The 27959-nt window shown below is 52.3% G+C and overlaps 3 protein-coding genes across 12 annotated transcripts; 2 read left to right on the top strand and 1 right to left on the bottom strand.

Moving 5' to 3' along the window:
• Positions 1–452: 452 nt before the first annotated feature.
• Rtkn (rhotekin) lies at positions 453–17349 on the top strand. 6 transcript variants are annotated; one of them, XM_076939954.1, is made up of 13 exons: positions 1691–2087; positions 2591–2876; positions 10629–10828; positions 12408–12469; positions 12575–12628; positions 12748–12865; positions 13058–13267; positions 14240–14334; positions 14455–14561; positions 14739–14867; positions 15603–15771; positions 15913–16017; positions 16661–17349. In XM_076939954.1, the coding sequence occupies exons 2-13, from the start codon at positions 2805–2807 to the stop codon at positions 16993–16995; spliced, it is 1656 nt and encodes a 551-aa protein (XP_076796069.1). In that variant the 5' UTR covers positions 1691–2087; positions 2591–2804; the 3' UTR covers positions 16996–17349. The 6 variants fall into 6 exon arrangements, with proteins under 6 accessions (XP_076796071.1, XP_034368370.1, XP_076796069.1 ...); XM_076939956.1 differs by lacking the exons at positions 1691–2087; positions 2591–2876 and adding an exon at positions 453–690 and having other exon boundaries at positions 16476–16709; XM_034512479.2 differs by lacking the exons at positions 1691–2087; positions 2591–2876 and adding an exon at positions 455–690 and having other exon boundaries at positions 16661–17239.
• Positions 17350–17488: 139 nt separating this feature from the next.
• On the bottom strand, positions 17489–21068 carry Wdr54 (WD repeat domain 54). 3 transcript variants are annotated; one of them, XM_034512482.2, is made up of 10 exons: positions 20973–21068; positions 20366–20588; positions 20192–20254; positions 19778–19844; positions 19623–19676; positions 19200–19327; positions 18260–18360; positions 17997–18159; positions 17752–17826; positions 17489–17673 (listed from the first exon to the last, which is right to left on the bottom strand). In XM_034512482.2, the coding sequence occupies exons 1-10, from the start codon at positions 21014–21016 to the stop codon at positions 17542–17544; spliced, it is 1050 nt and encodes a 349-aa protein (XP_034368373.1). In that variant the 5' UTR covers positions 21017–21068; the 3' UTR covers positions 17489–17541. The 3 variants fall into 3 exon arrangements, with proteins under 3 accessions (XP_034368373.1, XP_034368374.1, XP_076796074.1); XM_034512483.2 differs by having other exon boundaries at positions 20956–21048; XM_076939959.1 differs by lacking the exon at positions 20973–21068 and adding an exon at positions 20907–20927.
• Positions 21069–21085: 17 nt separating this feature from the next.
• C9H2orf81 (chromosome 9 C2orf81 homolog) lies at positions 21086–27319 on the top strand. Of its 3 annotated transcripts, none has more exons than XM_034512475.2 (4): positions 21086–21251; positions 25285–25506; positions 25588–25809; positions 25929–27319. In XM_034512475.2, exons 1-4 carry the CDS (start codon positions 21234–21236, stop codon positions 27264–27266), a joined length of 1800 nt encoding a protein of 599 aa, XP_034368366.1. In that variant the 5' UTR covers positions 21086–21233; the 3' UTR covers positions 27267–27319. The 3 variants fall into 3 exon arrangements, with proteins under 3 accessions (XP_034368366.1, XP_034368368.1, XP_076796073.1); XM_076939958.1 differs by having other exon boundaries at positions 21113–21246; XM_034512477.2 differs by lacking the exon at positions 25588–25809.
• The last annotated feature ends 640 nt before the right edge of the window (positions 27320–27959 follow it).

The raw sequence follows: 27959 nt of genomic DNA on the forward strand, positions 1-27959 counted from the left end.
TTCTGTGATCCCATAGGGAAGTAACCGAAGTTTCAAGACCCTCCTAAGCCCTCTTTATGAATCGAGGCCATTGTGGATGGACAGGTAGCCGTTCAGGGGAGTCTACATGGGAGAGAGAAACAGTCAACTGTAGAAGTTGGGCGGTCCAAAGTCAAGCTAGAACCAGAAAGTGCAGTGTGACTATCGGTGTTTTCCGAGCTCCGAGAGACTCTAGTTTGACAGGTGGGGAATGCTGCAGGGGAGGGGATTTGGGGACCCGCCCCAAGTGCAGGTGAGCTAATCCAACCAAAACGGTGGAAGCTCTCAGGAGTGGTTTAGGGTGCCTCTGGCAGTGAAACTGTCGACCCATAATGGCTTGGCGCCCGAGTACAGGCCGGGACTTTAGCGGGGGTGGAAGAGGAGGGTGCCGCGCCCTGCCCAGCCCAGGTGTCGTCTCCGGGGGCGGGGTTTGGGAACCGGGCAGCTGGGGAGATTCCCGGCTGCACTGGTAGGAGGGCGGCCGTCGAGGGACCAGAGCCCAAGCCCGCGAGAGACTGATCCTAGGAGCGCAGGAAGCGCACTGAGCAAGGGGCTGCCAGCATGTTCTCTCGAAACCATCGGAGCCGGGTCACAGTGGCCAGGGGCTCCGCCCTGGAGATGGAGTTCAAACGCGGCCGCTTCCGACTTAGTGTCTTCAGCGACCAGCCGGAGGTGAGAGGCCGCGTCCCTGCCTTCCCCTCCCAGTCCTGGCAGGTAGCCCTGGCCATCCTGCCTCCTGGGCGCGCCGTGATCTGGGTCTGTTCTAGCTCAAGTTGTTGACTTAGAAATCCAGGTGTGGACAGGGTGTGGGTCCATCTGATCTGTGCAAGCCATGCATTGCCTGATTGAGGTCATTTGCTTCTGCCTTGAAAAGTCTCAATTAGTCTCAACGTGAGGGGCTTTAGATTCCCAAACTATGCCTGAACCCAAGACCCTCCAGTATCTTGGGCCAAGGGCATTGGACAGCCAGGCATCCTCCAATTTTGAAATTTTGACTTGGTTTCCAGCTGCTTACTAGCTGCCTGTAGCATCCTACACTGTGCCGACCCCCTAGGCCAGCCTTCATTGTCTCCACAGTTCTGTAACTTATCTGAAGCCCTCCCAATAATGCCCTGTTACTCCTGAAGGGCAACAAGTCTCTCTCTCTCTCTCTCTCTCTCTCTCTCTCTCTCTCTCTCTCTCTCTCTCTCTCTCTCTCTCTCTCTCTCTCTCTCTCTCCTCTTGAACGTTTTTCCACACCCAACTTTCCACCTCCCTTCTTGGGCCTAAAAACAGTCTCTAGCCTCTAGCCTGAGAGTCATAACCACACCACCACCACCACCACCACCACCACCACCACCACCACCACCACCACCAGGGTATCCCTGCCAGCACTTCTGAGCTCTGTGCTTAATCCCTAAACTGGAGGCACATGGCTGAGCCAGGAATGAGAGGGGCTTAGCCACCCCATAGAGACTTGTGTCCCCAAGGTCAGCCTCCCACGTACTCAAGGAGGTCCCAGTTTAAAGTCTGTATCCCTCACCGGCCTGGGAAGGGTTAAGCGTGGTGGTTCTTCCAGCAGCGCACCCCCCTCCCGCCTGGGATTCCAGGCCTGGCTTTTGCCCTTTCCCTCCAGGCTGCCCAGAACAAAGGCTCTTTTCACACCCTTGTCCCGCTGTCCCAGGCTTTCTCTGAGTCAGATGCGAGTGGAGAGCTTTTGTCATCCTCCCGCCCCAGCAACTTAGACCCAAGGAACCCGCGCATAGCCAGTGTTGGGGAGCCAGAGGCGAAGTTGGGGGCCTGGAGTAGGACCTGTGCTCCTGAGCCTTGCTAGGATATGCCAGGCCTTGGGGGCCATAGCTGAGGAGTCGGGGCGGAGCCGCAGGGCCAGGCCTGCCGCTGGGTTGAGTGTGACTCCACGGTCCCTGGGTAGGGGCGTGGGGGACAGCCCTGCAGCTGGCTGGGACCCGGGGCTGGTTTCCTGTCTGGAAGGGAAGGGGCCCCGCCGAGGGGATCAGGGCCAGCAGCAGCCAGGCACACCCCTGACTTTCTCCCTCTCTCTCTCTCCTCCCTTCTGCTGGAAAAGCGAGGTAATTGTGAGTCCAGGGTGGGGCGTGCTGGATGGGGGCCGGCATTGGAAGGGGTGACCCTGGGGGCTGGGCTGCGTTACGAACTCACCCCTTTGTCCCATTCCCTGGGCTCAAGTCTCCTCAAGTCCTCACTTCTGTCGCTAACTTTCTCAAACTAAGCCAGAACTCCCTCGGTTGGGTCTGATCTCCCGACAAGCCTCTGGATTCCGTAGAATCAGCAGGAGGCGTCCCTTCCCTGCCCCCTTCCAGCTGTGCCTGCCCCTCACTGCCCTCGCAGCAAGCACATTCTTAGTCGGCCAGGCCAGGGATGTGGGCGGGAGCGGGGGAGGGGCCAAAATGGGAATGAAAGGGCCTTTTTCTTCCACAGCTGGGAGAACAGCTGCCACCAACTCAAGGCTGGACACTCTGTGCCCAGAGCCCCCTCTGCAGCTGGTCTCTCCTCCCAGGAGCCCCTGCTCATTCTTACCTCACTTTCTTTCCTCCTCTGCTTGGCTCCTTCCAAGGCCTTAGAACAACACTAGGAGAGAAAATTTTGTCACAGAAGCCAGAGGGGTCTAACAGGACTGCAGAGGGACAGGGACAGACTCTGCATTCTGTCCTAGAGCTGGACACCTCTCTCAAGCCCGGGGAGCAGTGGGAGGAGGAACTGTGGGACAGCGTGGTGCCTACCTGGCCTCTCTCTGGGCAGCAAGGGAAGGGGCTCTAGGGGACACAGAGATGCAGGACAGATGGCACATCCTGGAGGACCTCAATATGCTCTACATCCGGCAGATGGCACTCAGCCTGGAGGTAATGCCCCGACCCCTGGACAACAGTCTTCCTGTGCGGTCTCAGCCTTAATGGGGCTAATAAGGGAGGGGGGGCCCGCCCACGGCTGGGATAGGCGGGACCGCAGGTGGTTTTGAATACAATGTGTTGAATGTGTTTGGGGAGCCAGGCTCACTTCTGCTGACCAGACTGGACGTTATGAAGGACTAGGGACGTGGCTCCATTGGTTGGGTGCCTGTTTGGCATGGACACAGTTCTGGGTATGAGCATCAGCAGCCCCCGGGGTGCATGAACTGGGCGCAAGGGCACATGCATGTAATTCGAGCACTTGGAAAGTAGGAGTAAGAGTGAGTTCCAGGCCAGCCTCGGCTAAACAACAACAACAAAGCCACATGTTGGACAGTAGGGTCTTTGCTGTTATGAATAGCTGTGGATATTTGTTCAGGAGACAAAGGTTCATTTTTGAGATGGAATGAAGAGATTTCAGTATGAAGGATGAAGGAAGTATAGAAGATGCACCCGGAAGAGAGGCGGAAGTAGGTGGTATGCCATCATGCAGATGTGAGGTCAGAGGTCAGCTTCCAAGAGAGGCTGGAACACTAGTTGTGTATTTATTCTTTTTCTTTTTAATTTCCTTTCCCTCCTTTCTCTCCCTTTTTCTAACTGTCCTTAGACAGGATCTCATTTTGTAGTCCACCTGGCTACTGAAGTCACTATGTGGTCTAGGCTGGTATGGAGCTCATAGCAATCCTCCTGTCTTAGCCTTCTGAGTGCTGGGATTACAGATTGGAGCCGTTATTCCTCATTTGTTCGTTTATTCTCTTTTGGTTTTCTTGTTGCTTTTAGTGTGTGTGTGTGTGTGTGTGTGTGTGTGTGTGTGTGGTGTTGATCAGAGTATAACTTTTGGCATTTTGGGGATTTTGTTTTTTCCTTCCACCATGTGGGCTCTGGGATTGAACCCAGGTCCTTGGGATTAATGGCAATTCCCCTTTACCTGCTGATCCATCTCACTGGCCTGCTGCTTTTTCTTTTTTTCCCCTTAAGACAGGCTCTCTGAATTCACTATGTAGTTGAGGATGACCTTGAACTCCCAATCTCCCTACTCCCACCTCCCAAGAGCTGGGAATTATGGGCACATGTTTTAGACTAAATAGCCCCCATACCTGTCTGATTCTATGTGCTGAGCTACTTTCTAGGCCATGGAAATCCATCTGGAGAAGGCAGGAAATATCCTTTCTTGTGAGGGAACAGACTGTGTGAGTGGCACCACTTAAGGAAAATATTATAAAAACGGGGTGCAGTAGCAGTCAGGCAGATGAGAACATCGGATGGTCTGGAAGGGCCTGAGGTTTTGAAGCTTACAGGAAGTCTTTTCAGGAAGATGGCAGAGCCAGAGTAAAGAGTCTTCAATAAGCCTGAGGGGGGCATATTTGTGTTGGGTTGTGGAGAGGCCAGTGGGGCTGGAATTTGTTGTTGGTGTGGAGATGGTGGACAGAGGTGGGCCATGCTGGGGTAGAAAGGCTATAAGACTTACATTGTACCCTGGATGGGATTTCGCAGCATAGAAAGGTTTTGTCATCCAAGGCTTGCCTCAGACTCTCTCTCTCTCTCTCTCTCTCTCTCTCTCTCTCTCTCTCTCTCTCTCTCTCTGTTTTGTTTTTCGAGACAGGGTTTCTCTGTGTAGCTCTGGCTATCCTGGAACTCCTCAGACTCTCTATGTAGCCAAGGTTAACCTTGAACTTCTGATCTTCCTGTCTCTAACTCCTGATGCTGGAATTCCAGGAGTGCATCACCAAGCTGGTGCTGAGAACCCAATCTGATCCTTGAATTTCTTGCAATTTTTTTTTTTAATGTGTTTGTTTTAAGGATAGGGTCTTCTATGTAGCCGTGGTTGACCTGGAAATGGCTCTGTAGACCAGGCTAGCTTTTATCTCACAGTGATCCATCTGCCTCTGTCTCCTTAGTGCTGGAATTAAAGGCACATGCCACCAGACTGTCTTCTCCCTTCAGTTTTAGGATGGTGACTGTTGTGAAGGATCAGCTTGGTGGTGGGAAGGGCTAGGGAAGAAAGGTCAGCAGCATCAAGTCTTCCTAGTGGATGGTCATGTAATACCATAGGGGAATGAATCTGTGGTGTAGACTACAGAGTTCATGGAAGGGAGGAGAGATTCCAAGTGATGGAGGGAGATGTGACAGGCTGGCTGACATGACAAGCGAAGCAGCCAGAAACTCCAGAATAGATGGGTCCAGGCGTGTGGTGCAGCCCCTGGTGGCGTGTGACCCTTTGCTGAGTGGAGGAAGTGACTGCCTGGCCTTTAATGGGGCAGGAGGTCTGGGAGGCAGGGATAGAGAGTATATCAGGAAGGGTGACTTACTGTACACGTGCTGCCTACCCAGCCCCTGCCCCATCTCTGGATCGATGGATAATGTTAGCCAGTTACAGCCTAACCCAGTTATAGCTGCAGGATCCTTCCTAGCACTGCCTTGGCGTGCATTTCAAGTGTACGTTTCACACTGTGCCAACTAGAAGAAGCAAACCATCCGTGTCTGGCTCCAGAGGCACCAGGAGGATACACTTCAATTTGCTTGTCTATTTTGTAGAAAGGCGCCAAGTGGATCCCTTTGGGTTTCTGACATTGCCTAATTTTCCTGTGCTGGTGCACAGAAGAGGACCTATTTACCGGGTGAGGCTTGGCGTGATGGCACATGTCTATAATCCCAGCACCCAGGAGGCTGAAGACAGAGCATTGTGAGCTCAAGGGTTATAGAAGGAGACAATTCCAAATGAAAAAAAAAAAAAAAAACCTAAGAAAAATACTCAAAACCTCCTTTCTGTCGTCTTGCCTTCATTTTTCCTGCTACTCCTTGCGTAATTTGTATTATAATTACTTTTAGTTAATTAAGGCAGTGGGGAGCCAGTTCTTCAGTTTCTCTAGCCACATGCGGTTTCCATCAACAGTGCTGGCCAGGGTGTGTCAATGTTTAAATTCTGCATCCTGGGTACCCCTCCCCCAACACACACTGTCATTTTTCTCCATGGGAGGGAGGCCTTCCCAACATCTGGAACAGAAGAAGGAATTGGTTTTTACTTTGATTAACTTTCCTTCAACCACGGGTTGAGAATTCTGCACAACCTCCTCCTCCTCCCTGGTTCATCTTATCCTCAAAAAGACAGACCCACTGATTTTTCAGAAAATGGCAGGAAACTTAGTTCTGGAGGGTAAACCCAGGAAGACTTTCTGGAGGAGGCATCCTAAACTGCATATACAGGCAGAGTGAGAGTAAAGCTTATTTTTATTTAATTAAAAAATATGTATGCAGTGGTGATGGTGATGGTGGCAGTGGTGGCCGTGGTGGGGTTGGTGGCAGTGGCTGTGGAGATGACGTATGGTACCAAGCAAGTGTGGAGCTCAGAGGACAGTGTTGGGGAGTCGATTCGCACGGTGGGGTTCAGGGATTGAACTCAGGCCCTCAAGCTTGGCGGCAGACGGTTTTACCCACTGAGCCATCTTGCCTGCCTGTATGGTTTTGGTGTGTTGTAATAACTTCTCATGTAGCCCAGGCTGTGTAGCTGAGGATGACATTGAACTTTGCATTCTCCTGTCTCAAGTGCCGGCATTATCTCGGGCCAATGGGGTGCTCAGGATGGAACCCAGAGTATGCTAGGCAGGCTGTCTACCGACTGAGCTACATCCCAGAGCAAAGCTGGAACAGGTGTGACGGAAGCTCCAGAGACAAACGGGCCCCAGCTTGTCAAGTCCCTAGACCAGGATTTGAACTCAGCTGTGGGAATTCTGAAGGGGACAGAAGGTGATGGGAAGCAGAGCAGGAAGTCAGGGGCAGCGTGGGGGAGGAGTGGGTCATGATGGGAGACTGTGACTCATTCTCTGTCGTCCCTGGAGATCTGACCCAGGTCTGAGGATGTTCAGTATTGGGCTTTTTCCCATCCTGGGGGAATGGTGTCCATTTGGGGAGGGTGTGCGGGTGGTGGCGGTGGAGAGGAAGCCAGGGCCTATTCCTGTGCTAATGGGTGTGGAGAGGGATGCAAAGCCCAAGAACCCGGTTCTCCACCTGAAAAGGTGGGGGCCCTTTCTCCAGCGCATTCTTGGGGGCTGGCCGGCTTAGAATTAGGAAGCACATAGGGAAGGCGTCTAGTTCCCCCAGTCCAGTTCTGCTGGCCCGTTCTGGATCCAGCGACCTCACTTCTTACCACATCCTGCTCCTGGTAAGGGTCACCTTGCAGAGAGAAGCCCGCTCAGGAGAGGCCTCTGGGGCGGCCCAGGCGCTCCCTGCAGTTGCATCCCTCGGCAACCAGGGTCCCGATGGTAGAGATACAGGCATCGCAGCGCCTGCAGGGACCGCCCGCGTCTGGCGCCCTCAGCGCCTCTCGCGGCAATTGGGAGCTGATGTCACCAGCGCCCCTGGGCGCAGCGGACCCAGGCGGTGAGGTAGCGCCGACGCTCGGGATCCTTCGATTCCCACGCGGTCCTCGGGCCACACCGGCCCTCCGGGTTTCTGCGACTTGGGACCTCGCGCTAGCTGCAAGCACAATGGACAGGGCTAGGGAAGGCTCGGTGAGTGCTTGGCCCCAAGGGGGCTAGCTAACCAGGAATGAGCATGAGAGCATGAGGTCCGCATCCTTGATCTCATTCATTTGAACCAGTGAACAGGAGCTAGGTGAAGAGTTGGGGCGGAGTAGGCAAGTAGCTGGCCTAGCACTGACAGGACCCTGGTGCATACAAAGCGTGGCTGGTAGTTGGGAGGGCTTCCTGGTGGAGAGGGCTTTGGGGAAAAGGCACATGATACTGGAGTGATTTGTGATAAAGTCTGGCCTAGCACAGCACCCCTCCCCCTAAAAAAGATAGGGTAGTAAGAGGTGGCAGGCAGGCTGGACCAGGTTTTGGTGAGAAGGAATTCAAGCTGTTAGTGTGATTGGACACCAGAGACAGAGCAGAGCAGAGCATATGGAGCAGAGCCAGTGTGACAGAGAGGACAGGTTTGTGTAGTCACCGGCGCTCTTCTCTCCCAACTGCGTGCCCCCACTTGCCTGGCTTCCTGCACCAATGTTTTGCACCTCCGCTCTGGGACCTCCTCCCTGTCACCTCAGCAGAGGCTATTTCCTGTGGTTTTATGCCATGACGAGGCATTTATGGATTAGCATTCATCTGTGCGTTCATCTCCCAGCTGGGGCTTACAGTGGAGCCTCGCTTGGTCAGCACCCTCCAGCACTCATTGGTGAACAGGCCTGTCAACGCAGCCTCCTTGATAAAGCCTGTGCCCCTCCATGTGCTGAATACTCTCAAGCATTGAGCTTGAATCTCATGGGAAGTCTTTCCACACTAGGATGCCACGACGATTTTCACCCTATTTTGTGTGTCTGTGATGTGTGTGTGCATGTGTGTATGCTTGCTATGAGTGTGTGTAGACCGGCGGTGAGGTAGCGTGTGTAGACCTCTGCCGAGCTTCACTTTTTTGTTTATTGTGGGGGTTGTCTCTTCCTCTCAGTGTTTATAGGCATGCGTCACCATGCTCAGATTGTCCTTTAATATATATAAATGTGTGTGTGTGTGTGTGTGTGTGTGTGTGGTTTCTGTGTCTGTAGGGGTGCATGCTACAGCACAGTGTGGAGATCAGAGGAGAATTTGTGGGGTTGGTTGTCTCTTACACTATGTACAGCCCAGATCTAGAACTCAGTTCCCCAGGCTTGCTAACAGTTGCCTTTATCCACTGAGCCATCTCACTGCCCCACCCCCCACCGGTTCCCCCCTACTTCTCTTTTGAGGCAAGGTCTCTCACTGAACCTGGTGCAAGGTTTTGGCTAGACTAGCTGGCCTTCAGGGATCTCTGCCTGTTTCTGCTCTCCAGCATTGGGGTTAGAGGCTAGCCATATAGCGTGTCTGGCTTTCACATGGGTACGGGGGATCTGAACTCGAGGCCTCTTGCTTGCATAGTAGGCACTTTACCTACTGAGCCGTCTCTCCAACTTTTCAACCCCATTTTACAAGTTAATAAACCAAGGCTGATGAAAATAGAGTGAAATGCCCCACATTTAGGAGCTGCAATGTGTGTGTGTGTGGGGGGGGCGGGGGCTTCCTGGAGGAGAGAGACTGAGTTGGCCTGTTTTAGAATCATGTGGGAGGTGCAGGGTGAAAATCTGATCTAGCAGATGAACTAGGAAATAGTCCTTGGAGGAAGGAACTGTTAACAAGCTGGATATGTAGCTCAGGCTAGCTTGGAATTCATGGCAACTCCCCTGCCTCTGCTTTTTGAGTGCTGGGATTATGGGCATGTATCACTATGCTTGGCTGCCTAGAGCTTTTATGTTTTCTTTCACTGTTTTGAGACAAGGTTTTATATAGCCCAGGTTGGCTCAAATTCACTACGTTGTTGGGGGTGACCTTGAACATCTTGATTCTCCTGCCTGCCTACACTACATCTGGTTTATGCATTGCTGGGGAATCAAACCCAGAGCCCCATGCATGCCCAGCCCCCAGTCCAATGCTAACTGCCCTTTAAGCTCCAGGATGAGTGTTTTCCAAGTGACTACCCCTGTATCCTCTCTGAGCCTCTCCCCGGCCCTTTCATGTCTGTCCAACCCCTCAAACCTGGACCAACTACTTTCCCTTCCCTCTGGCTTCCTCTCCCCACTCAGGGAGCCGGAGGTGGTGGGTGAGCTATTCAAGGTCCGTGAAGGGTTCTGTGCTGCGTGGGTGGTATGCACTTTGACTGAGCCCACATTCCTGACCTCTGTGGCCACGATCACACAAATGTGTAAATATACATACATATGCACGTGCAAATATATGGTATATATAATATACATGCATGTGCATATATATCACATATATAAAACAGATGGTAAGTGTATATATTGTTTTTGAGAGAATCCCATGTATCCTCTAGGCTTGCCTCTAATTTGACATACAGCTGAGGATGGCCTTAAACTCCTGATCTTCCTGCCTCTACCTCCCAAGTGTTGGATTACAGATGTGCACCACCATGCCTAACTTGATTATGATGTTTTGCTTTCTATTCTTGTGCTATATTTTCTGGAGAGTCATCTATGCACATCTGCCTAGGTCTTTTGCACTATTTCAGCACAGATATGACTCATTGAACTGCCGTCTTGTTGACAGGCTTTTAGTTTGGGTGTTTAAAACAATGCCTGGGGCTGGAGAGATGACTCAGTGATAAAAAAGCAGTCGCTGCTCTTACAGAGAATCCATGTTCAATTCCCGGCACTCATGTGAGATGGCTTATAGCTCCAGCTCCAGGGCCTGATGCCTTCTTCTGGCCTCTGTGAGCACTGCTCTCATATGTGACACATACACACACACACACACACACACACACACACACACACACACACTAAAACAGTGCCAAATGAAGGGTTTTGTGCATGTGGCTTGGCGGTTACGTGTGCAACTGTATCTGTAAGGCTAAACACTTGAGTATTGGATAGTTAGGTCAAAGGATATATGAATTTGTGGCTTTTGTAGATTTCTCCAATTGTGATAGAAGAGGCAGGCTGAATTTATACTTCACCATCAAATACATGGGAGTATCTTATTGCAAAGCTTTTCTAGCTTGTCTTGGGTAAGGGCGGGTGAGACGACAGGCTTGCTATTCATTTTGTTGAGACGTTAGTCGTCCCAAGTTGTGCCCTGTCACACACCCCTGGGCCCCCTACTTGGGACTGGGTTGGGGAGGGGAGATGGCTCAGCATGTTCCCTGACTGCCATTTCCTCTTCCCCCTCCCATGGTTCTGGTTAGGACACAGAGTTGCAGAGGAAACTAGATCATGAGATCCGGATGAGGGAAGGGGCCTGCAAGCTGCTGGCGGCCTGCTCCCAGCGAGAGCAGGCTCTGGAGGCCACCAAGAGCCTGTTGGTGTGCAACAGCCGTATTCTCAGCTACATGGGTGAGCTGCAGCGGCGCAAGGAGGCCCAGGTGCTGGAGAAGACAGGCCGGAGGTGAGCATAGGAGGAGAGGTGGGGGGGGGGGGGGAAAGAGGCTTTATTTGTGGTAAAAAGTGATAAAAAGCATGTATGTCTGTGTGGAGTGTTTGGAGTTCATGCCAACCTGAAGGAGACCTCCTCACAAACATCTGTCCTGGCCGTGAGAGACACCTTGGTGTTTCACTGTGGTGGTGGGTCATCCAGACTGGCTGGGACTGGAATCAGGGAAGCCAGTATATTCAATGGAAGTTGGCAATCTGAACCACAAGTAATGAGTAATGCAAAACTGCTAATTTGGCTAGGCCTGCCCTTGATCTCCTATGTCTGGCTGGCTGATTTCTGGAAAACTAATTTTCTCAGGGCTGGTTCGCCAAATGGCCAATTTGTCGAATGGCCAATTTACCACAAATTGATAATAGCTTGTTGTACCTGGGGTTCACCATCAGAGGCAGGGGTTAGGAAAGTGCATAATTAAAAATCACTTAAAGGCAGGCTTCCCATTCATAGAAATTAGACCGAGCATTCCGAAAGAGCTCAGCCTCAGTATGTGACCCACACTGCAGGCCAGCAGTGAGACAGCTGGAGTCAAGTACAAATGTTAGAGAATACTTGGTAAACCGATCACTCTGAAGACTGGCCAACTGTGGTAAACGAGTCATCTGGAGACCTGCTTGTCTCCTCGAGGCTGCATGAAGAGGGTCCCAGTCCCTCACTGACATGAAGGAGCTGAGGGAGAGGTTGCCAGGGGCTCACCAGGAAGCCTACAGGAGAAGCCTCATTCCACTGTTACTTCTTTTAACAATAGGCCAAGCAGGCTGGAGGCGGCTCTGTCGGGGATCCAGGGGTAGCTAGGCCTCACAGCCCTCACAGTGGGAATGTGAAGTCCATCTAATTCCGTAGCAGCTAAACACACCGCTATTCATGAGATTGTGTACTCATATCAAAGATGAGACAGAAGCTGGTGGTTTATGCCTGTAATCCCAGCATGTGGGAGGCCGAGGCAAGAAGATTGCTGAGTTTGACAGCAGCCTAAACTGCACACTAAGACCCTGTGGTGGGAACGAGTGGCCTGCCAACCCTTCCAAGCCCACAGTTTAATGGTGGTGGTGAAGATTTAAGAACCTCTGGTGATGCTGGGCGGTGGTGGCGCACGCCTTTAATCCCAGCACTTGGGAGGCAGAGGCAGGCGGATTTCTGAGTTCGAGGCCAGCCTGGTCTACAGAGTGAGTTCCAGGACAGCCAGGGCTACACAGAGAAACCCTGTCTTGAAAAAACAAAACAAAACAAAACAACAACAAAAAACAAAGAACCTCTGGTGATGCCTGTCCCCTCAGAGCCCCACTTGTCCCTGGCAGGGATCGGGATGGTCAGGAACAGTGCTGGGACGGGGAGGAACTCAAGCTTCATGCTGTACCTGTGTGTTCCTTGCTCACAAGTTCCTCAGGCTGAAAGCCTCTGAGCTTTGTCAACAGCTCTCCTCCAGTCCTTGGCCCTTCCATGGCTAGGGATCATGGGACTCTCAGAGCCCTTGGGAGTCAGAGCAAAGGGGAAGAGTATGTAGAGACCAGGCCAGGACTCTGTGATCTACCCACAGACCCTCCGACAGTGTGCCGTCCACTGAGCGCTCCCCTTGCCGTGGACGTGTCTGCATCTCTGGTAAGCACACGGCTGCCCCAGCTACTGGCATCCCTCACCCCACCCCACCCCACCCCACCTCTCCTGTCTGCTTCTAACCCCTCTTCCTTCCCCTCTGCCCCTTAGACCTCCGAATCCCACTCATGTGGAAGGACACAGAGTATTTCAAGAACAAAGGCGGTGAGCGTCACAAACTGGGACAAATTCAAGTGTTCCCCAAGGTGGAGGCACTTGTGGGAAATCTTAAGATCTTTTTCTTTTCTTTTTTCTTTTTTTCTTCTCCCTTTCTTTCCTCCCAGACCTGCACCGCTGGGCTGTGTTCCTGCTGCTGCAGCTTGGGGAACAGATTCAGGACACAGAGATGGTGTTGGTGGACAGGACCCTCACAGACATCTCCTTTCAGAACAATGTGCTCTTGTGAGTGCCTCGCCATGGCTCCCTTCTTTCCCAGCTCCTGTGGGGCTGCTCTGGGGTGCGGGTGAAGGTGGAGAGGGAGAGGTAGATGGTTCATGGGCTTCCCCATGGAGTTGTCCAGTACTTATGCCCTTCTTCATCCCAGTCCTCCTGAGCCTCCCTCTGATTACCCCGCCCTGTCCCACACCTGTGTAGTGCTGAGGCAGGGCCTGACTTTGAACTGCGGCTGGAGCTGTATGGGGCCTGTGTGGAGGAGGAGGGAGCCCTAGCTGGTGCCCCCAAGAGGCTTGCCACGAAACTCAGTAGCTCCCTGGGCCGTTCCTCGGGGAAGCGTGTCAGGGCATCGATGGACAGTGCTGGGGCCTCCGGGAACAGTCCCATCCTGCTGCCTACCCCAGCTGTGGGGTAAGATCCTTTCCTACCTGCTGCCTTCCTTCAGCTCCCCACTGGGGACCACTTCACACTGAATGAGCAGGCATTCTGGCTAACCCTACAGTTAGGCCTACGTCAGTCTACAAGCCTGACAGTGGGGAGGTAGGGAGAGCCAGGTTTGGGGGTCTTACCTGTTTAGCAGCCAACAATTCATCTTATAGGACTGGGGGATGTAGCTCAGTTGGTAAAGTGCTTGCCTGGCATACACGAAGCCTTGGGTGGGGTGGTGCACACGGGCTATTCCATCCCTTGGGAGGTGGAGGCAGGAGGATCATATGTTCAAAGACATTTGTGGCTGAATGGTGAGTTTATGGCCAACATGGTGTACATAAAACCCTGTCCCAGAACACCAAAAACAGGGATGGGGGGAGGGCTCAGTGGGTAAAGCATTTACTGGGCAAGCATGGGGACTGGAGTTCTGATCCCCCAGACCCCCATCCCAGAGCTCACTCGGGTGGAGACAGGTGACCCCCAGGGTAAGCTGGCCTGCTAGATTAGTTGAATTGGCAAGTTCAGTGAGAGACCCTGCCTTTATAAGAGATGTAGAGAGCAATTAAGGAGGACAACCAGTGTCATTCCGGCCCCCATATATGCACACGTGTGCCACCCATATATAACCATGCCAAAACCAGACATGGATGTATAAACAGCTATGCTCTGAGTTGGGCCATGCTCTGTGGCAGAGCCTACAGCCAGTCACCTAGAATCTAGAGGAAGCTGCCTCATCTATTGACTGAAGAACAGCTACCCTCACGGAGCTGCTAGAATTCCATTGGGACAATGTGTAAGATGTATAAGGGAAGGTCCAGATGCCTAACAGGAGGTCAGGAAACAGGAGGCAAGCTAAGTTTCCATGGTAGCCTGGCAATGGGACAGTCCTGTGTCAGCCTTGCAGCACTTTTCCTGCCACACATGCCACTCCACTGATGTCCCTTCTCCCTTCAGAGGTCCTCGATATCACCTCTTGGCCCACACCACGCTTACCTTAGCAGCAGTGCAAGATGGATTCCGTACACATGACCTCACCCTCACCAGTCATGGTATGTGTGTGTGTGTGTCTGTCTGTCTGTCTGTCTGTCCAGCACACTGGCACTGATAGGAGGGGTCGTGGGGTAGTCATTATCATTTCCCATCCTCACCAGCACTTCCTCCTCCCCTAGAGGAGAACCCTGCCTGGCTGCCCCTTTATGGTAGCGTGTGTTGCCGGCTGGTGGCTCAGCCTCTCTGCATGACTCAGCCCACTGCAAGTGGTACCCTCAGGGTGCAGGTGAGGGGTCTTAAGGGAGTGGAGAGGGCTAGAAATAGATGGACAACCTAAAACTCTGCACCTGGGGGGACAAAGTGGGATGGGAAGACAGCAGGGTGTGTACTGAGGGCATGGGGTCAGTGGGGGACTGGGAGGAAGGTGCAAAACTCCTCAGAAAACACCAAGTTGTTTATGCAGCAAGCTGGGGAGCTACAGAGCGGGACACTCGTGCATGGAGTCCTGAAAGGCACAAACCTCTTTTGTTACTGGACATCTGAGGATGCAGACACTGGGCAAGAACCACTCTTCACTATCATCGTCAACAAGGTGACCAGTCCCTCCGTAGTGAGGCTACCTAGTGCCTGAGCTCAGGCACCTCTCTCTCAAGGCTCTGAAGGGTTGGGCCCAGGCCTCAGAGACAAGAAGGGTGGACTCTGATCCTAAGAGCACTAAGCTCCACCACAGGGCCTAGGATGCAGAGGGACCTCCTCCCCACATTGTCTTACCCCAAACAATACTAAGTTATCCTGCTCAGTCAGCATCCCCAGCCCCTTCCAAACCCCAGAGGCCTTTTTGCTGGGTCAGGCAGGTTTTCCTTCTGTTCTGCTTTCTGCTTCCAGTCTGCCCTGCCAGTAACTTGCTATTTCTGCCTCTACAAAGGTGCAAATGGGCTGCTCTGCTCTCCAGCTAGTTGCTTTTTCTATGTGTCTGTTTTGCTTTGTCTAGTGCTGGGGTCAAATCCAGAGACTCCTGTTTTAGGCAAGGGCCCTACCACAGCACTGCACCTCAGACCCCTGCTTGTGTTCTGGATGTACTGGGTGGGCAACTCAAACCTGACCTTGGTGCTCTGCACCTTCCCTGCCTTACTGTCCCCCTTTCCTGTTTCTACCTGCTCCTCTCTCCCTGCCACAGCACAGGTCTGTTGCCCCCACCATTCTTGCTGCCCCGCCCCCACACTGGAGTTAGCAGGAGGCAAAGGAAGGCCCAGCAGAAGTCCCAAAGGTAATTCTAGGCCGAGGTGATGGGTAGAGGTGAAGTCAGCCCCTTGCTTTCCCCCTGCAGGAGACTAGGGTCCGGGCAGGGGAGATGGAGCAGGCCCCAGAGTGGCCTTTCACTCTCAGCATCAGCAACCGGTATGGAGATGATGAGGTAACAAACACCCTTCAGGTGGAGAGCAGAGAAGCCCTGCAGAACTGGATGGAGGCGCTGTGGCAGCTCTTCTTTGACATGAGTAAGAGAAAGAGCTGGGTAGAGGTCCCAGTGCTGTGGGAGAGCAGGGGAATGTAACAGAAGCAGGCAGCTCCTGCATGGGTCTGGTCCTCTCCTCTCTCCTCCCCTCCCCTCCCCTCCTCCTTCTCTCTCCTCCTCACAGGCCAGTGGAAGCACTGCTGTGATGAGATTATGAAGATCGAAATTCCTACACCCCGGAAGCCACCCCAAGCACTGGCCAAGCAGGGATCCTTATACCATGAGATGGGTAAGTGACAGGAGGATCAGTGGGAGGAGGGTCAGTGGGAGGAGGGTCAGTGGGAGGAGTGTCGGTGGGAGGAGTGTCGGTGGGAGGAGGGTCAGTGGGAGGAGGGTCAGTGGGAGGAGGGTCAGTGAGAGGCTGATGGAGAGTGGGGTTGGGGACCTCAAGGGATCCTGGGTAATAGAACCAGAGAGAAAGCACACCATGGGGTCCAGGGCCCACTCAGCCCTGGTATATTCCCCCGTTCTCTCCAATTCTTAAAACCATTTCCATCCAAGTTCAAAACAAACCCAGAGAGCCAGAGTCATTTTCTGCCATCTGTCCTAATCCTTCCTTTCTGTTTCCCTTCATGCATGTGGACTCCTGTCTCCTCTTCTGACCTCACTTGCCCGGCACTGCTTTCTCTCCTTTTCTCTTGGTTTCTTTACCCACTTCTGCTACCCCCTGCCCCCATAATGTCACAGTCTTATCAGAGCCTGTGGCCTCGGGAGGTCCCTGTGAGGGGTTGCTCCTGCAGAATAATGCCATCTCAGCCGAGATTCGGGGCCTGCTTTCGTCCTATTACAGTGACAGGTGACAGTCAGAGCCAGGCAGGCCAGGGCTTGAGCTCTGACTAGCCCCTCCCCTTGCCCCCTCCCTGCTGCCACAGCTATTGAGCCGCTAGATGACATCGCAGCAGTGACAGACATCCTGGCCCAGCGGGAGGGCACGAGGCTGGAACCGTCCCCACCCTGGCTAGCAATGTTTACAGACCAGCCTGCCTTGCCTAGCTCCTGCTCGCCTGCCTCAGTGGCCCCAGTCCCTACCTGGACGCAACCCCTGCCCTGGGGAAGACCCCGGACCTTTTCCCTGGATGCTGCCCCTGCAGACCACTCCCTTGGGCCTTCTCGCTCGGTTGCACCCCTTCCCCCACAGCGATCCCCACAATCCCGAGGTTTCTACAGCAAAAGTCAGCTCAGCACATGGCTCCAGTCCCCAGTGTGAGAGGCACCAGCAACAGGATCTGGTCAAGAAAGAAAATGACCCAAGGACAACTGGGCTCTAGGTCCAGCACTGTGGGGCACCAGTTGGCCAGCTTGGGCTCCTCTTCCTCCACTGGACTAGGACGGAAGGCTGGGGAAGGGTAACAGAAACCCCTCCTAAGTTGTGGTTGCCATGGTACTGAGGGGACCATTCCTTGAGCTGGCGAGGATCCCCCTAAGCGCTTCCTGGGAGAAAACTGGAACAACTCTGCCCTACCTCCCTGCACTAACCAGCCTCCATGGTGGCACTGGAGCACAGGGAGGAAAGCACCTCCCTTGTGACCCCTACATCAACCATTAAAGTTATTTAACAGTTTGATGCCTTCTCTTAGTCTTTGAGGACATGGTCTCTGAGGACCAGTGGCTTCTGCATACTCTGAACCTGCCCCTCTGTCCTCCCTGGAGCTTGATGTTTAGAGAGGTATGGCTGTGATACTGAGTGATCACACAGGGACTTGATGGAGGGAATCCTTTATAAATACCCAAGGAGAAGGGAAGACTGCTCCTCTCAGACACTGCTGAATCTCATGATCTCAGCAAGGTCATAACCCGTCACAGCAAAGGACCTGCCAGATGGATCACAGAACCGAGCACCACACACCTGGGTGTCAGAAATACATTCGCCGTGACAGTGTTCCACCTGTGGGGAAAAGAGGGCTATCAGTCCTGCCGCTCTCCCTGTGCTTGGGTCCCTACTCCCACCTGTCTGCAAACATACCTCAATAGAGCCACTCTCTGGGTTTCTGTTTAGCTTCCAGATGTGCACAAAGGTGTCCTCAGCTGCAGACAGTAGCTAAGAGAGAGAACCCCATAAGGGATAGGCAGGGCACCAGATGCCCTGACAGGCCGGGTGTGAGCTCAAGTGTCAGTCCAGGTGTGTGGGAGGAGTTACACTGAGTATGGGACAAACCTGTGCTATGTATCTAAGCACCAGGAGGGGTATTAGGGATGCAGGACACTGACCTTGCCCACCTCTGGAGCTAGGTCCAGGGCAGAGATGGTCCGGGCGTGGGCATTGATCTGGATGTGGAGGGCTCCTGTGAGGGCGTCATACAGACGCACCTGTCCATTTCCATATCCTGCTGCCACAATCCCCTGCCACAGTTGCACAGAGGGGCATGGCACCCTGCAAGAGTAATGTTCAATTTTGATTTCTCCAGACCCCAACATACTCCCTACCTTGAAGTCACCTCACAAAGGTCATAACCCTCGTCTGACTCTCCTACCCGAATCCTGGTATTCGGGTCAGTATGGTGAACGAAGGTCCTGACCTCCAAACACACAGAGCACCTGAATCATCTGCTGTCACCATGTCAGCAACACCATCCTGAGGAGGAAATCAGGGTCAGCTCTTCCCTTTACAGTCTGTGGTCCAGAGTACAGAGCAGGAGGGGAGGTGAAGCCATGCCTGCCTTTTTGCTTCTACAGGGAAAGGGTAAGCAGTGGCTCTTTCACTAGCTCAAGCCATAAACACTTCTCTGGGAGTCTCTCAAGCACAGGCTCCTTGTAGCTGCTTGTATGCACTCACCACTGCCACCTCCCCCAGCCCCATCACGGAATAGAAGAGGACGTACAACTGTTCCTTCCAGATAGGTGGAAAGACTAAAACCACCATGTCCTGACTTTTTGGAGGTTTGGCAGTTATAACTAGTCCCTAGACCTCCTGACCTGGTGTCAGGCAGACATAACAGCTGCTAGGAAGGATACAAACGACAAAACCCACACCCAAGAGGTTTACAATCCAAGTGGGGAGAAGAGAGTTTTCTGTGCGGGGAGGGCCTACTCAGAGTGAAGCTGGGGGTGGGGAGTTCAGAGGGGGTTGAAATTAGGAGACAGCTTTTTGGAAAGGCTGGCCTGGAGCCGGGTCAGAATAGGGGCACTAGCGCCAAGTCCAGGGGAGGAAGCTACAGTGTTGGCAGCATCTGGGAGATGGTGGGCTCCAACTGCTGGATTCACACCAGCCTTGGAGAGTGTTAGTGATTTGTATAAAACACCACTTAGTGGAAAGTATGTTTTTCTCCAGACCTGAGGTTGCTGCATCTAAGAAAGTACAGATGAACAAAGCTACACTTCTGCTTAGAGGCATAGCTAATACCCACACCCGGGGCCTCCAGAGGGTGAAGAAGTCTCCCAGGCTACTAGAACCACTGGAGCAAGTGAACTCACCTGTCCCTGGGCATCTGCAGTGGCGATATCCGTGATTGGTGTCTGGTGTCCAGCCAGCTCCTCACTCAGTACAATGTTGGGACCCTTAGCGGGGATATCAAAGACCAGTACCCGACCAGACCACGTACCTGCAGCCAGAACCAGTGTCCCACTGATGGTTTCCAGAGCCCTCTGTATCTCCAGACAACACAGTCAGCACCCCTTCTATCCCAGAAGTCTTAGTAATAAACTCATTACTCCCAGAGGCCTGACTTTCCATTCACCATCCCCCTTTAAATGTTTTTCAGAGTCCCTGATACCCTTCCTTCCCCAGATTCCCGCTAGCTCTTCCTAAGTTCGTCAAGCCCTCAGCATCCTCCTGCCTGAGACCCCACAATGCTGTACCTTATATACAGGCCCTAGCCCTGCCTCTAGTCCTCTCACCCACACAGATGAAGTGGACGCTGGCAGCAATTCCTCGGGCAAACATAGCCTGTACTAAATACAAAAGCAGCTCTCAGAAACAGCCCTTCCTCCAGCCCCTACCCCTGCAAATTCTCCCAGCCTCCACCCCCTGCTCCACTTGGTCCTGAAGGTACCTGAAGAAGCATCTCCGGAGTCCAAGGCATGCCAATAAACCATGACGGAGCCATCGGACTCGTACATCTGGAAGATGGGGGGCAAGGATGAGAGCACGATGCAGCTGACCCTTGCTGAGATCTGGGCACTTCACCCAGCCAGGCTAGCGGGAGTCCATGTAATCCTCAAACTCTGTTCTGGGAGGCAGGCACTATTCTTATTCCTAGTTTTCAGAGGAGGACACTGAGGCTACTCCTGCCCAAGGGTCACAGAGTTTATTACGGAAGCAGACAGCTGAAGCAGAATTAAAGAGTAAAGAAAACGGAAGGCATGAAGATGAAGAAATGAGGGAGAGTGGGCTGCTCACGTGAAAAGTTTGAAAGTGTTATTGGGGTGGGGGCGCTGGAGAAAAGGTAGGAGGGTTCTCGTCTCACCTGTATCCCTCGATGGGAGGTGAGGACCAGCAGTACTCTGAAGGGGAGGACACACCAGTGGACCTGGAGAGACGCGCGTCACAGTAGACGAGGACATAAGGCATCAAGAGGATAGGGATTAAAGGACAAGGATCGCACTGATTTAAGCAACGTCTCTTTCACTCCTTGCCTCACCTGAGTGATAAGTGGGGGACTCACTCCAGCGCCCTCTTTAACCTGGAGCTGGCGCTGGGCCAAAGGCACACCCTCAGGGGCAGCGCTGAGAAGCTGGGCGCTCGGTCCATGAACCACCCCAAAATGCGTGAGATCACGGGCTGGAAGCTGCAGTACACTGAGGTTGTTAGACAGGGCGGCGGCAGAGCCACGAAGTGGGATGCAGCGCTCTCGGCGGAACATCCTGGGAGAGAGATTACTAGTTACCGCACGACAAACGGGAAGAAGGCCACAAGGGACACTTGGACAGGGGAGAAGGACAATGAGATACAACCGGGAGACACTGAGACCATTGATTGATAGGATCGCCGAGGAAAGTGATGAATAATAGTCACAAGGAGGAGAGGAGCCCATGGAGCAGGAGAGAGCCCCAGGGTTGAGTGTTGTGGCCACCAGGGAATCCCACAGGAAGAATGATGATATAAAAGACCTGGTGGTACCGAACGTCTCAGCTAAAAAGGCAGAATGTGTTCTCCAGCCCTTTCTCCCACAGCTTAGCTACCTGAAGGCCCACGCCAAGGTCAGAGGTCACACCTGCAACCCACCCCCACCTTCAAGTAAGCCTTGCCTGACGCCGCGATCCTCAGGTCCCTCCAAATCCGCCGCCACCATAGAGACGACGCACCGACGCACGGCCTCTGGGCGTGGCCTGTGGCTGGAGCTGGCGACGTGCGGCTACGCGGTTGCCAGGCAACCGTGGACCGCGCCAGGGACCCTCAGCCCGGCCTGGTTGCCGAGGCGACCGTTGGGTCGCGGCCGCCGCAGCTACAGCGATGAAGGGTCCTGAAGGCAGCTGAAATACCACCTCCTTTGAGTGACTGTCGTGACAATGTCACACGAAGGTTCGGTGAGTTTCAGCTCCACTTGGGGAGTGGCCGGTATCAAGGCAGTGGATGCTCTAGGTTCGAGGTGGGCATGATGCACCTCGGTCCCCGAGGGAAAGGGTCAACGGCTGGACCAAGCCAAGAGCAAGCGAATTCGGAAACAGCTGAACTGCTAGTGCAAGTAGTAATTCCGTTATGCTCAGGAACCCGTTTTGGTGGGTAAACCAGAATCAGGCACTAGGAAGAGGGCCTGATGGATGACTCATTATCTTGACATTTTCAGGACTATGAAATGGATCAAACAACTCAGAGGGTGACCTTAAATTTTACTTTTATCATCATTACTGTTTTGATTTTTTTTTTCTGAGACAGTCTGGTTATATAGACCGGGTTGCCCTTGAACTCATAGCCTTTCCCACACCGACACCCTCCACCGGCTGTCAAAAGCCAGTTAGGTTAAGTCAAGAAAAAGTTTTATGTATATGGGTGTTTCATCTGCATGAGTGTTTGAGCACCATGTTCATGTCTGATGCCTGCAGAGGCCAGGAGAGGGCATCAGATCTCCTGGAACTGGAGTTACAGTTTGGAGCCATCATATGGGTGCTAGGAATCAAACCCAGGTCCTCTGGAAGAGCAACCAATGCTCTTTAACTGCTGAGTCAACTCTCTTACTCCCAAAGTCAACACATTTTAAAAAATAAAACAAATTGGTTAGAACCTTGGGAAAATGAAAGAGTAAAAAATAGATCTGTTTCCTTATGTTAGGTGCACTCCGAATCTCTGTCCCAGCTGGGGGAGAGGCCTAAGGGGTCAGTTGTTTGGTTTTGTTTTGGCTTTAAAGATTTAGCTGGGCTTAAGGAAGCACAAGTCTTGAGAACCAGGCAGCTGTTTGGTCTCTGGGAATTCAAGGCCAGGAATTGGGAGTTTAGAGAACAGAAGACACCAGATTGCCCGAGAGAATGGATATTGTGGAATATAAAATACAAAACAATAAGGTAGACAGGTAAAAGCTTATATTTGCAGGTAAATTTTGGAAGGAACTGTCTTCCTTCACAATCTCACTTCACAGCCCAGTCTGGCCTTGAACAAACAGCAGCTGCTTCAGGCTTCTGAATGGGTTTATTGCTGTGAGGCAGCACACCTAGTTCTGGCCATCTTTACAATTTTTTATTACTTATCTACATCTCTTTTGTGAAATGGTATGTCCCTAGGTTACTTTTGGGCTTTTCTTAGTTACTTATCTCTTGCTGTCACAAAACGCCATGACCAAAGCAACTTATAAGAGAAAGTGTTTAATTTGGGACTCAAGGTTCCAAATGGTTGAGGGTCCGTGAGCATCATGACACAGCATGGCAGCAGGCAGATAGGCACGGTGCTGGAGGAGAAGCTGAGAGCCCACAAGGCAGATTGAGCCAACTGCAAACGATGGGCTTCTGAAACCTCAAAACTGGCCCCTAGTTATTCACTTGCACCAAGGCCACACCTCCTAATCTTTCCCAAACAGTTCAGTTAGGAATTTATTGGGGCTGTTCTTATTCAAGCCATCACAGGAGTCTTTAATGATTTGTTACATTTGTGTGTGCGTGTGTGTTCGTGTGCGTGTGTGTGTGTGTGTGTGTGTGTGTGTTGGGGCATGCCATAGTGCATGAGTGTGGTTGGAGGTGACTTGTGGGAGATGGCTCTTTCCTTCTACCTTGTCATTAGACTTTGGTCATTAGGCTGGGCTGCGAGCACCTTTCCCTAGTGAGTCACCTCACCGACCCTCTTTTTCTTTATCTCTCTTACTTTTTAAATGAGTTTTTAAAAATGTCTTTGTTTTGGAAGCAGGAGTCAGGTTTTGGAGTTAGACAAATCTAGACAGAAATTCTGACTATACTACTTCCCAGGTGTGATCTTAGGCAAACCCCTTACGATGTGGATGGAAACAGTGGTTAAAGATGGTCCAGCAGTGCAGGCCTGCTTGATTGGGAAGAGCTACTCTATTCGGGAGGCTGAAGCAAAAGTCAGAGGGGACAGATGCCATCAAGACAACTGTTTCTCCAGCTCAGCAGGCCTGACATAGAAACTCACAGGGCAGCCGGGTGGTGGTGGCACACGCCTTTAATCCCAGCACTTGGGAGGCAGAGGCAGGCAGATTTCTGAGTTCGAGGCCAGCCTGGTCTACAGAGTGAGTTCCAGGACAGCCAGGACAGCCAGGGCTACACAGAGAAACCCTGTCTCGAAAAACAAAACAAAACAAAACAAACAAACAAACAAAAAAAAAAACAAAAACAAAAAAGAAAAAAGAAAAAAGAAAAAAGAAACTCACAGGGACTGTGGCAGCATGCACAGGGCCAAGCCAGATTGGGTCCCAGTGAGGGGGAAGTGGACACAGGCTCCCATCCCCAAGCAAGAAGCTATTTCCAACTGACAACCACTTGGCAAAGAAAAGTCAGTTTTCCCAGTGGACTGTACTGGGGAAACCACACTTAAGGGTAGTTTCCTGTGCCAGAAGTGGATGGCCAGCACATGAACTCAGTGGTGCTTTTGTAGATTTATTTATTTATTTATTTATGACTCATGTGGTTTTGTTTGGGAATTTTTTAAAAAAAAATCTTTCTCATCTTTTGCTTGCATATTATGATTTCTGATTTTGTGTTTTTATGTTTTTTGTTTGTTTTGTGTGTGTTTCTTGTGCTTTTTCACTGTTTTTGTCTGTCTGTTAAATGCTGGCTTCTTTTCTAAAGAGGAAGAGAGAAAGGAGGCCTGGAGTTGGCTGAGTTGGGGGGTTGGAGATCTGAGAGATGGAGGAAGTGAAACTGTGATCAGAATATATCGTATACATTTTCAATTAAAAAAAAAAAGAGGGGTCTGAAAAGATGGCTCAGAGGTTAACAGCATTGGTTGCTCTTCCAGAAGTCCTGAGTTCAAGTGCCAGCAACCACATTGTGGCTCATAAACATCTATAATGAAATCTGGTGCCCTCCTCTGGCCTGTGAGCATACATACATGCAGGCAGAACACTGTATACATAATAAATAAATAAATCTTTTTTAAAAAGAGGATTACAAGTTAATTTCAAGATCAGCTTGGACTACAGAGTGGGTTCAAGGCCAGTCTTGGCAACTCTGTGAGATCTCAAAAAGTAAAAGGAAAGCCAGGGGTACCAGCACGTGCCTTTACTCCCAGCATTTAGGAGGCAGGGGCAGGTAGATCTCTGAGTTCGAGGCCAGCTTGGTCTATAGAGTGAGTTAGTTCCAAGACAGCCAAGACTACACAGAAATACTCTGTCTCAAACAAACAAAAAGTAGAAAGGCTGGGTGGTGATCGTACAGGCCTTTAATTTCAGCACTTGGGAAGTAGAGGCAGGTGGAGCTCAAGTTTGAGGCCAGCCTGGTCTACACAGTGTGTTTCAGGACAGCCAAGACTACAAATAGAAACCCTGTCTGGAGGCAGTTGGGGAGTAAAAAGAGGTCGAGGGATTTAGCTCAGGGACTGAGTATGCAGTGTCCTGGGTTCACTCTTCAGGACTACAATATACACACCCACAAAAGGCAACGAATAACAAAAATGGAGAGGCCTTGGTGTCCTGATCCATTCCTGTAATCCTAGAATCTGAGAGTCAGAGGCAGGAGAAGAATTGCTGCACGTTTGAGGTAAGCCTAGTCTACATAGCAAGTTCTGGGCCAACTAGAGCTACTCAAGAAGATTGGTCAAAGAAAAATGAAACAAAAGCAGAGGAGAATAAGTCCCGGCGACCCCTGGAACTCCCAAGAACTTGAACACTGCAGCAAGGCAAAGAAGAGATGTGAATTGAGCATGACTGAGGGGGTGGGGGCTAACTTCCGTCCAGTGTCAGTTTCCTTGTCATTAAAGCGGGCTCAGTGGGCTGTTACAATATTAAATTGAGTGATATACCTACAGAGTGTACATCCGCCGCATCACACACTTGAAGGTTCCTTGTCCCGATCCCTTTTCTTTCTTAGAAAACATCTTGAGAAAGGGTCTTTCTAGCCGTTAGCCCATCAATCCCACCCTCTCGGTTTCCTGTCCTAAGTGCCCATTTCGTTCCCACAGAGGCAGGCTCGAGACCGTGGGGTGACCCGATCCAAGGCAGAAAAAGCTCGGCCACCCACCCAGCCGGTGCCGCAGGTGGACATCGTGCCTGGGCGGCTCAATGAGGCAGAATGGATTGCGTTTATGTCCCTGGAGGAGGGCGAGGACGTAGTGGGTGACATCTTGGCCGACCTTGTGACTCGAGTTATGGAGTGTGCCTTCAAAGTCTATTTGACCCAGCAGGTGGGCCTAGATCTGGGTCTTCCAGACTTATCTTCTACCCTGCCTCTCCCGCAAGGCTGAGACCCTCCCTCGCTTCCACAGTGCGTTCCATTCACCATTAGCCAGGCCCGAGAGGCCATGCTGCAGATCACTGAGTGGCGCTTCCTGGCCCGAGATGAGGGAGAATCTGCAGTGGCTGAGGACCCCACGTGGGGCGAGGATGAGGAGCCCCTAGCATGCACCACGGATGCCTGGGCCCAGGGCTCCGTGCCTGTACTGCATGCACCGGCGCCGGTTGGTGTAGAGGAGCACTTCCATGGCGAAGTAAGCCCAAGCCCTGAGCCTCGTTCCGACAGAAGCCTCCTCTGGAGCCGCTCAGGACCATGAAGTGAGGTCCTTTCCCTCCATTTCCAACATCTCATTACCCTTGTGTGTTTCCTCAGGAACCTAGGAACACGGACCGGTTCCTTTTAGGTTCATCGTGGTTGGAGAGAGAGTCCCAGGAGCCGACACAATCTTCAGAACCTTCTGCCGAGCCCAGAGTCACTCCGAGAACCACGCCCACCTTGGACGTGTTTGAGGAAGCTGAGCCCCGGGATGCCTTAGAAGTACCCCACGGCCGGGAGGGAAGCCATGTCTCCGCTGTGTCCTCGAAGGAGTCTTTACAACCTACGCTGGAAGTCGAGCGCGTCCACAGCCCCCAATCTTCTCTGAAGGTGCCCCAAGTAGTCAGTGTGCGGGCTTTTGAGGGGAAGGGATCATCCTTCGGCTCACACCTGTCGCCCGAGGATCTTTACCTCTGCGTGCCCCAGCTAGATGCCGCAGGGGACCGGCTTAAAGTGAAGCGCAAGAGCCAGCTCCGCAGCTCCTCGATAAGGTCGGTGTCCCCCCTCAGTGCGCTCGCCCGAGAAGAGCCCTCCCAGTTCCTGCAGCCTGAAGACTTGGAAGCGCAGTTAATTCACAAGACGTCCATGATGCGCCTGGATCCCGCGCGGCTGCCCCGCCACTGGGTGCGCCCCGTGGCGGAGGTCCTGATCCCAGACCTCGAAGTGCGCCCTTTGGAAATATATCGCGGGCGCCTGCGGAAGAGCCAAGCTGGGGCCGGAACCCCAGCATACGGGTCCCAAGCCCTCGGCTCGCGTGCGCACCCCAAACTCCTTGTTTCTACCCCAAGGTTCCCTCTCCAGCGTTGTGCTACATTCCGTGCTTTGGGCCCAGATCCCAATTTAAACTTGGCCCAAATCTCACCATCCTTCGGTTCAAACTTGCCATTCCTCAGTCCTGGCTTCCGCTTCCTCGCTAGAAACCAAATCCCTCCGGACGTCGCCAGCACCTCTAGCCCTAAACTATGGCCCTTAGCTAAGTGGCCAAGTGGCTGGGAGAGGGAGGCGGAGCAGCTGGGAGAGCTGTGGGCGGGCCGGACTCGCGTGCCTCCTCAGGGCCAGGAACCTGTGGAGAACACCGTCCCGGAGGACTCTGGATGGCCCCTAGCGGCCCCCCAGGTCCTCGAGGCTACGTCCCAGGTGCTGTGGAAGCCCATGGTTATTTCAGAAACCATGAAGCTGGTTCCTGGTGTGAGTATGTGGAACCGGGGTACCCAGGAGCTGCTCAATCCTGATGCCATCCAGGAGGAGGCTGAAGAAGGTACCCCTCAGGCGCCTGAGCAGCAACCCATCCAGACAGGTGTGTCCAAGCCTCAGGTGATTATGAAACAGCTAAGGAACGAGACCCCCAAAGCCTGGCTGCTCCCTACCAAGCCTGTGCCCCACTCTGGGTCCTGAGCCTCCACACTGGGAATTGGATCTTGCTCAAAATAAACGCGTTGCCACAGGAACTGACTGGCAAGATGGTGCCATTTCTTTCAAAGCTGTCTATTTCCTTAAGGAGACTCCAGGGGACGCTGGTGTCATGGCTTAGGGATAAGGCTAGTCCCTAGCATTCTCTGCCTCCCCCTGCCCCCACAAACGCTCGTTTAAAAGAGAAAATAAAAGGACTGTAAGGCAGATCTGGCTCCCAGGGAGAACTTTGTCCTTTCAGTCTGGGAGGAAGTGACAACTGGGGTTATAAGCACAGAGTGATTCCACACATGAATTCGCTCGCCTTTCCCAGCTCCAGGAGCTCAGTAATTCATCTTGGATTGAAAAACCTATTTTTTTTTTCTGTTTGATTTTTTTAGTCCTGTGTTCATGGAAATGAGCCTAGAATTTTGCATGTGACAGAAAAACATTGTCTCATACAGACTTAGGTAAAACACATATACATAGCCAATAAATTTAAAGGAATTGAGACATACACATAAACATGCTGCCATGTGAAACATTCTATGTACCCCCATGGTTGCACAACAGTGAACAACAAAAGACTAGAAGCAGAGCCTGGAAGATGGCTCAGCCAGTAGAGCACTTGCTATGTAAAGCAAAGCACTGAGGACCTGTGTACAAGCCTCTACCCTATACTCCCCATTCTGGGGAAGT

The sequence above is a fragment of the Arvicanthis niloticus genome, chromosome 9 (genome assembly GCF_011762505.2).
Source record: "Arvicanthis niloticus isolate mArvNil1 chromosome 9, mArvNil1.pat.X, whole genome shotgun sequence".
Classification (NCBI taxonomy): domain Eukaryota; kingdom Metazoa; phylum Chordata; class Mammalia; order Rodentia; family Muridae; genus Arvicanthis; species Arvicanthis niloticus.

Excerpts from the sequence above, each read along its gene's own strand:
- Rtkn (XM_076939953.1), top strand. The coding sequence starts at position 7,178 with ATGGTAGAGATACAGGCATCGCAGCGCCTGCAGGGACCGCCCGCGTCT. Across the intron at positions 12,629-12,747 it reads GTATTTCAAGAACAAAGGCG|ACCTGCACCGCTGGGCTGTG; the intron begins GTGAGCGTCACA and ends CTTTCCTCCCAG. Across the intron at positions 14,868-15,602 it reads TCACTATCATCGTCAACAAG|GAGACTAGGGTCCGGGCAGG; the intron begins GTGACCAGTCCC and ends TTCCCCCTGCAG.
- C9H2orf81 (XM_034512475.2), top strand. Across the intron at positions 25,507-25,587 it reads AAGTCTATTTGACCCAGCAG|TGCGTTCCATTCACCATTAG; the intron begins GTGGGCCTAGAT and ends TCGCTTCCACAG. Across the intron at positions 25,810-25,928 it reads AGGAGCACTTCCATGGCGAA|GAACCTAGGAACACGGACCG; the intron begins GTAAGCCCAAGC and ends GTGTTTCCTCAG.
- Wdr54 (XM_034512482.2), bottom strand. The coding sequence starts at position 21,016 with ATGGTGGCGGCGGATTTGGAGGGACCTGAGGATCGCGGCGTCAG. Across the intron at positions 19,328-19,622 it reads CGTCCACTTCATCTGTGTGG|GTACGTGGTCTGGTCGGGTA; the intron begins GTGAGAGGACTA and ends TTCTGGCTGCAG. Across the intron at positions 17,827-17,996 it reads TAGCTCCAGAGGTGGGCAAG|CTACTGTCTGCAGCTGAGGA; the intron begins GTCAGTGTCCTG and ends TCTCTCTCTTAG.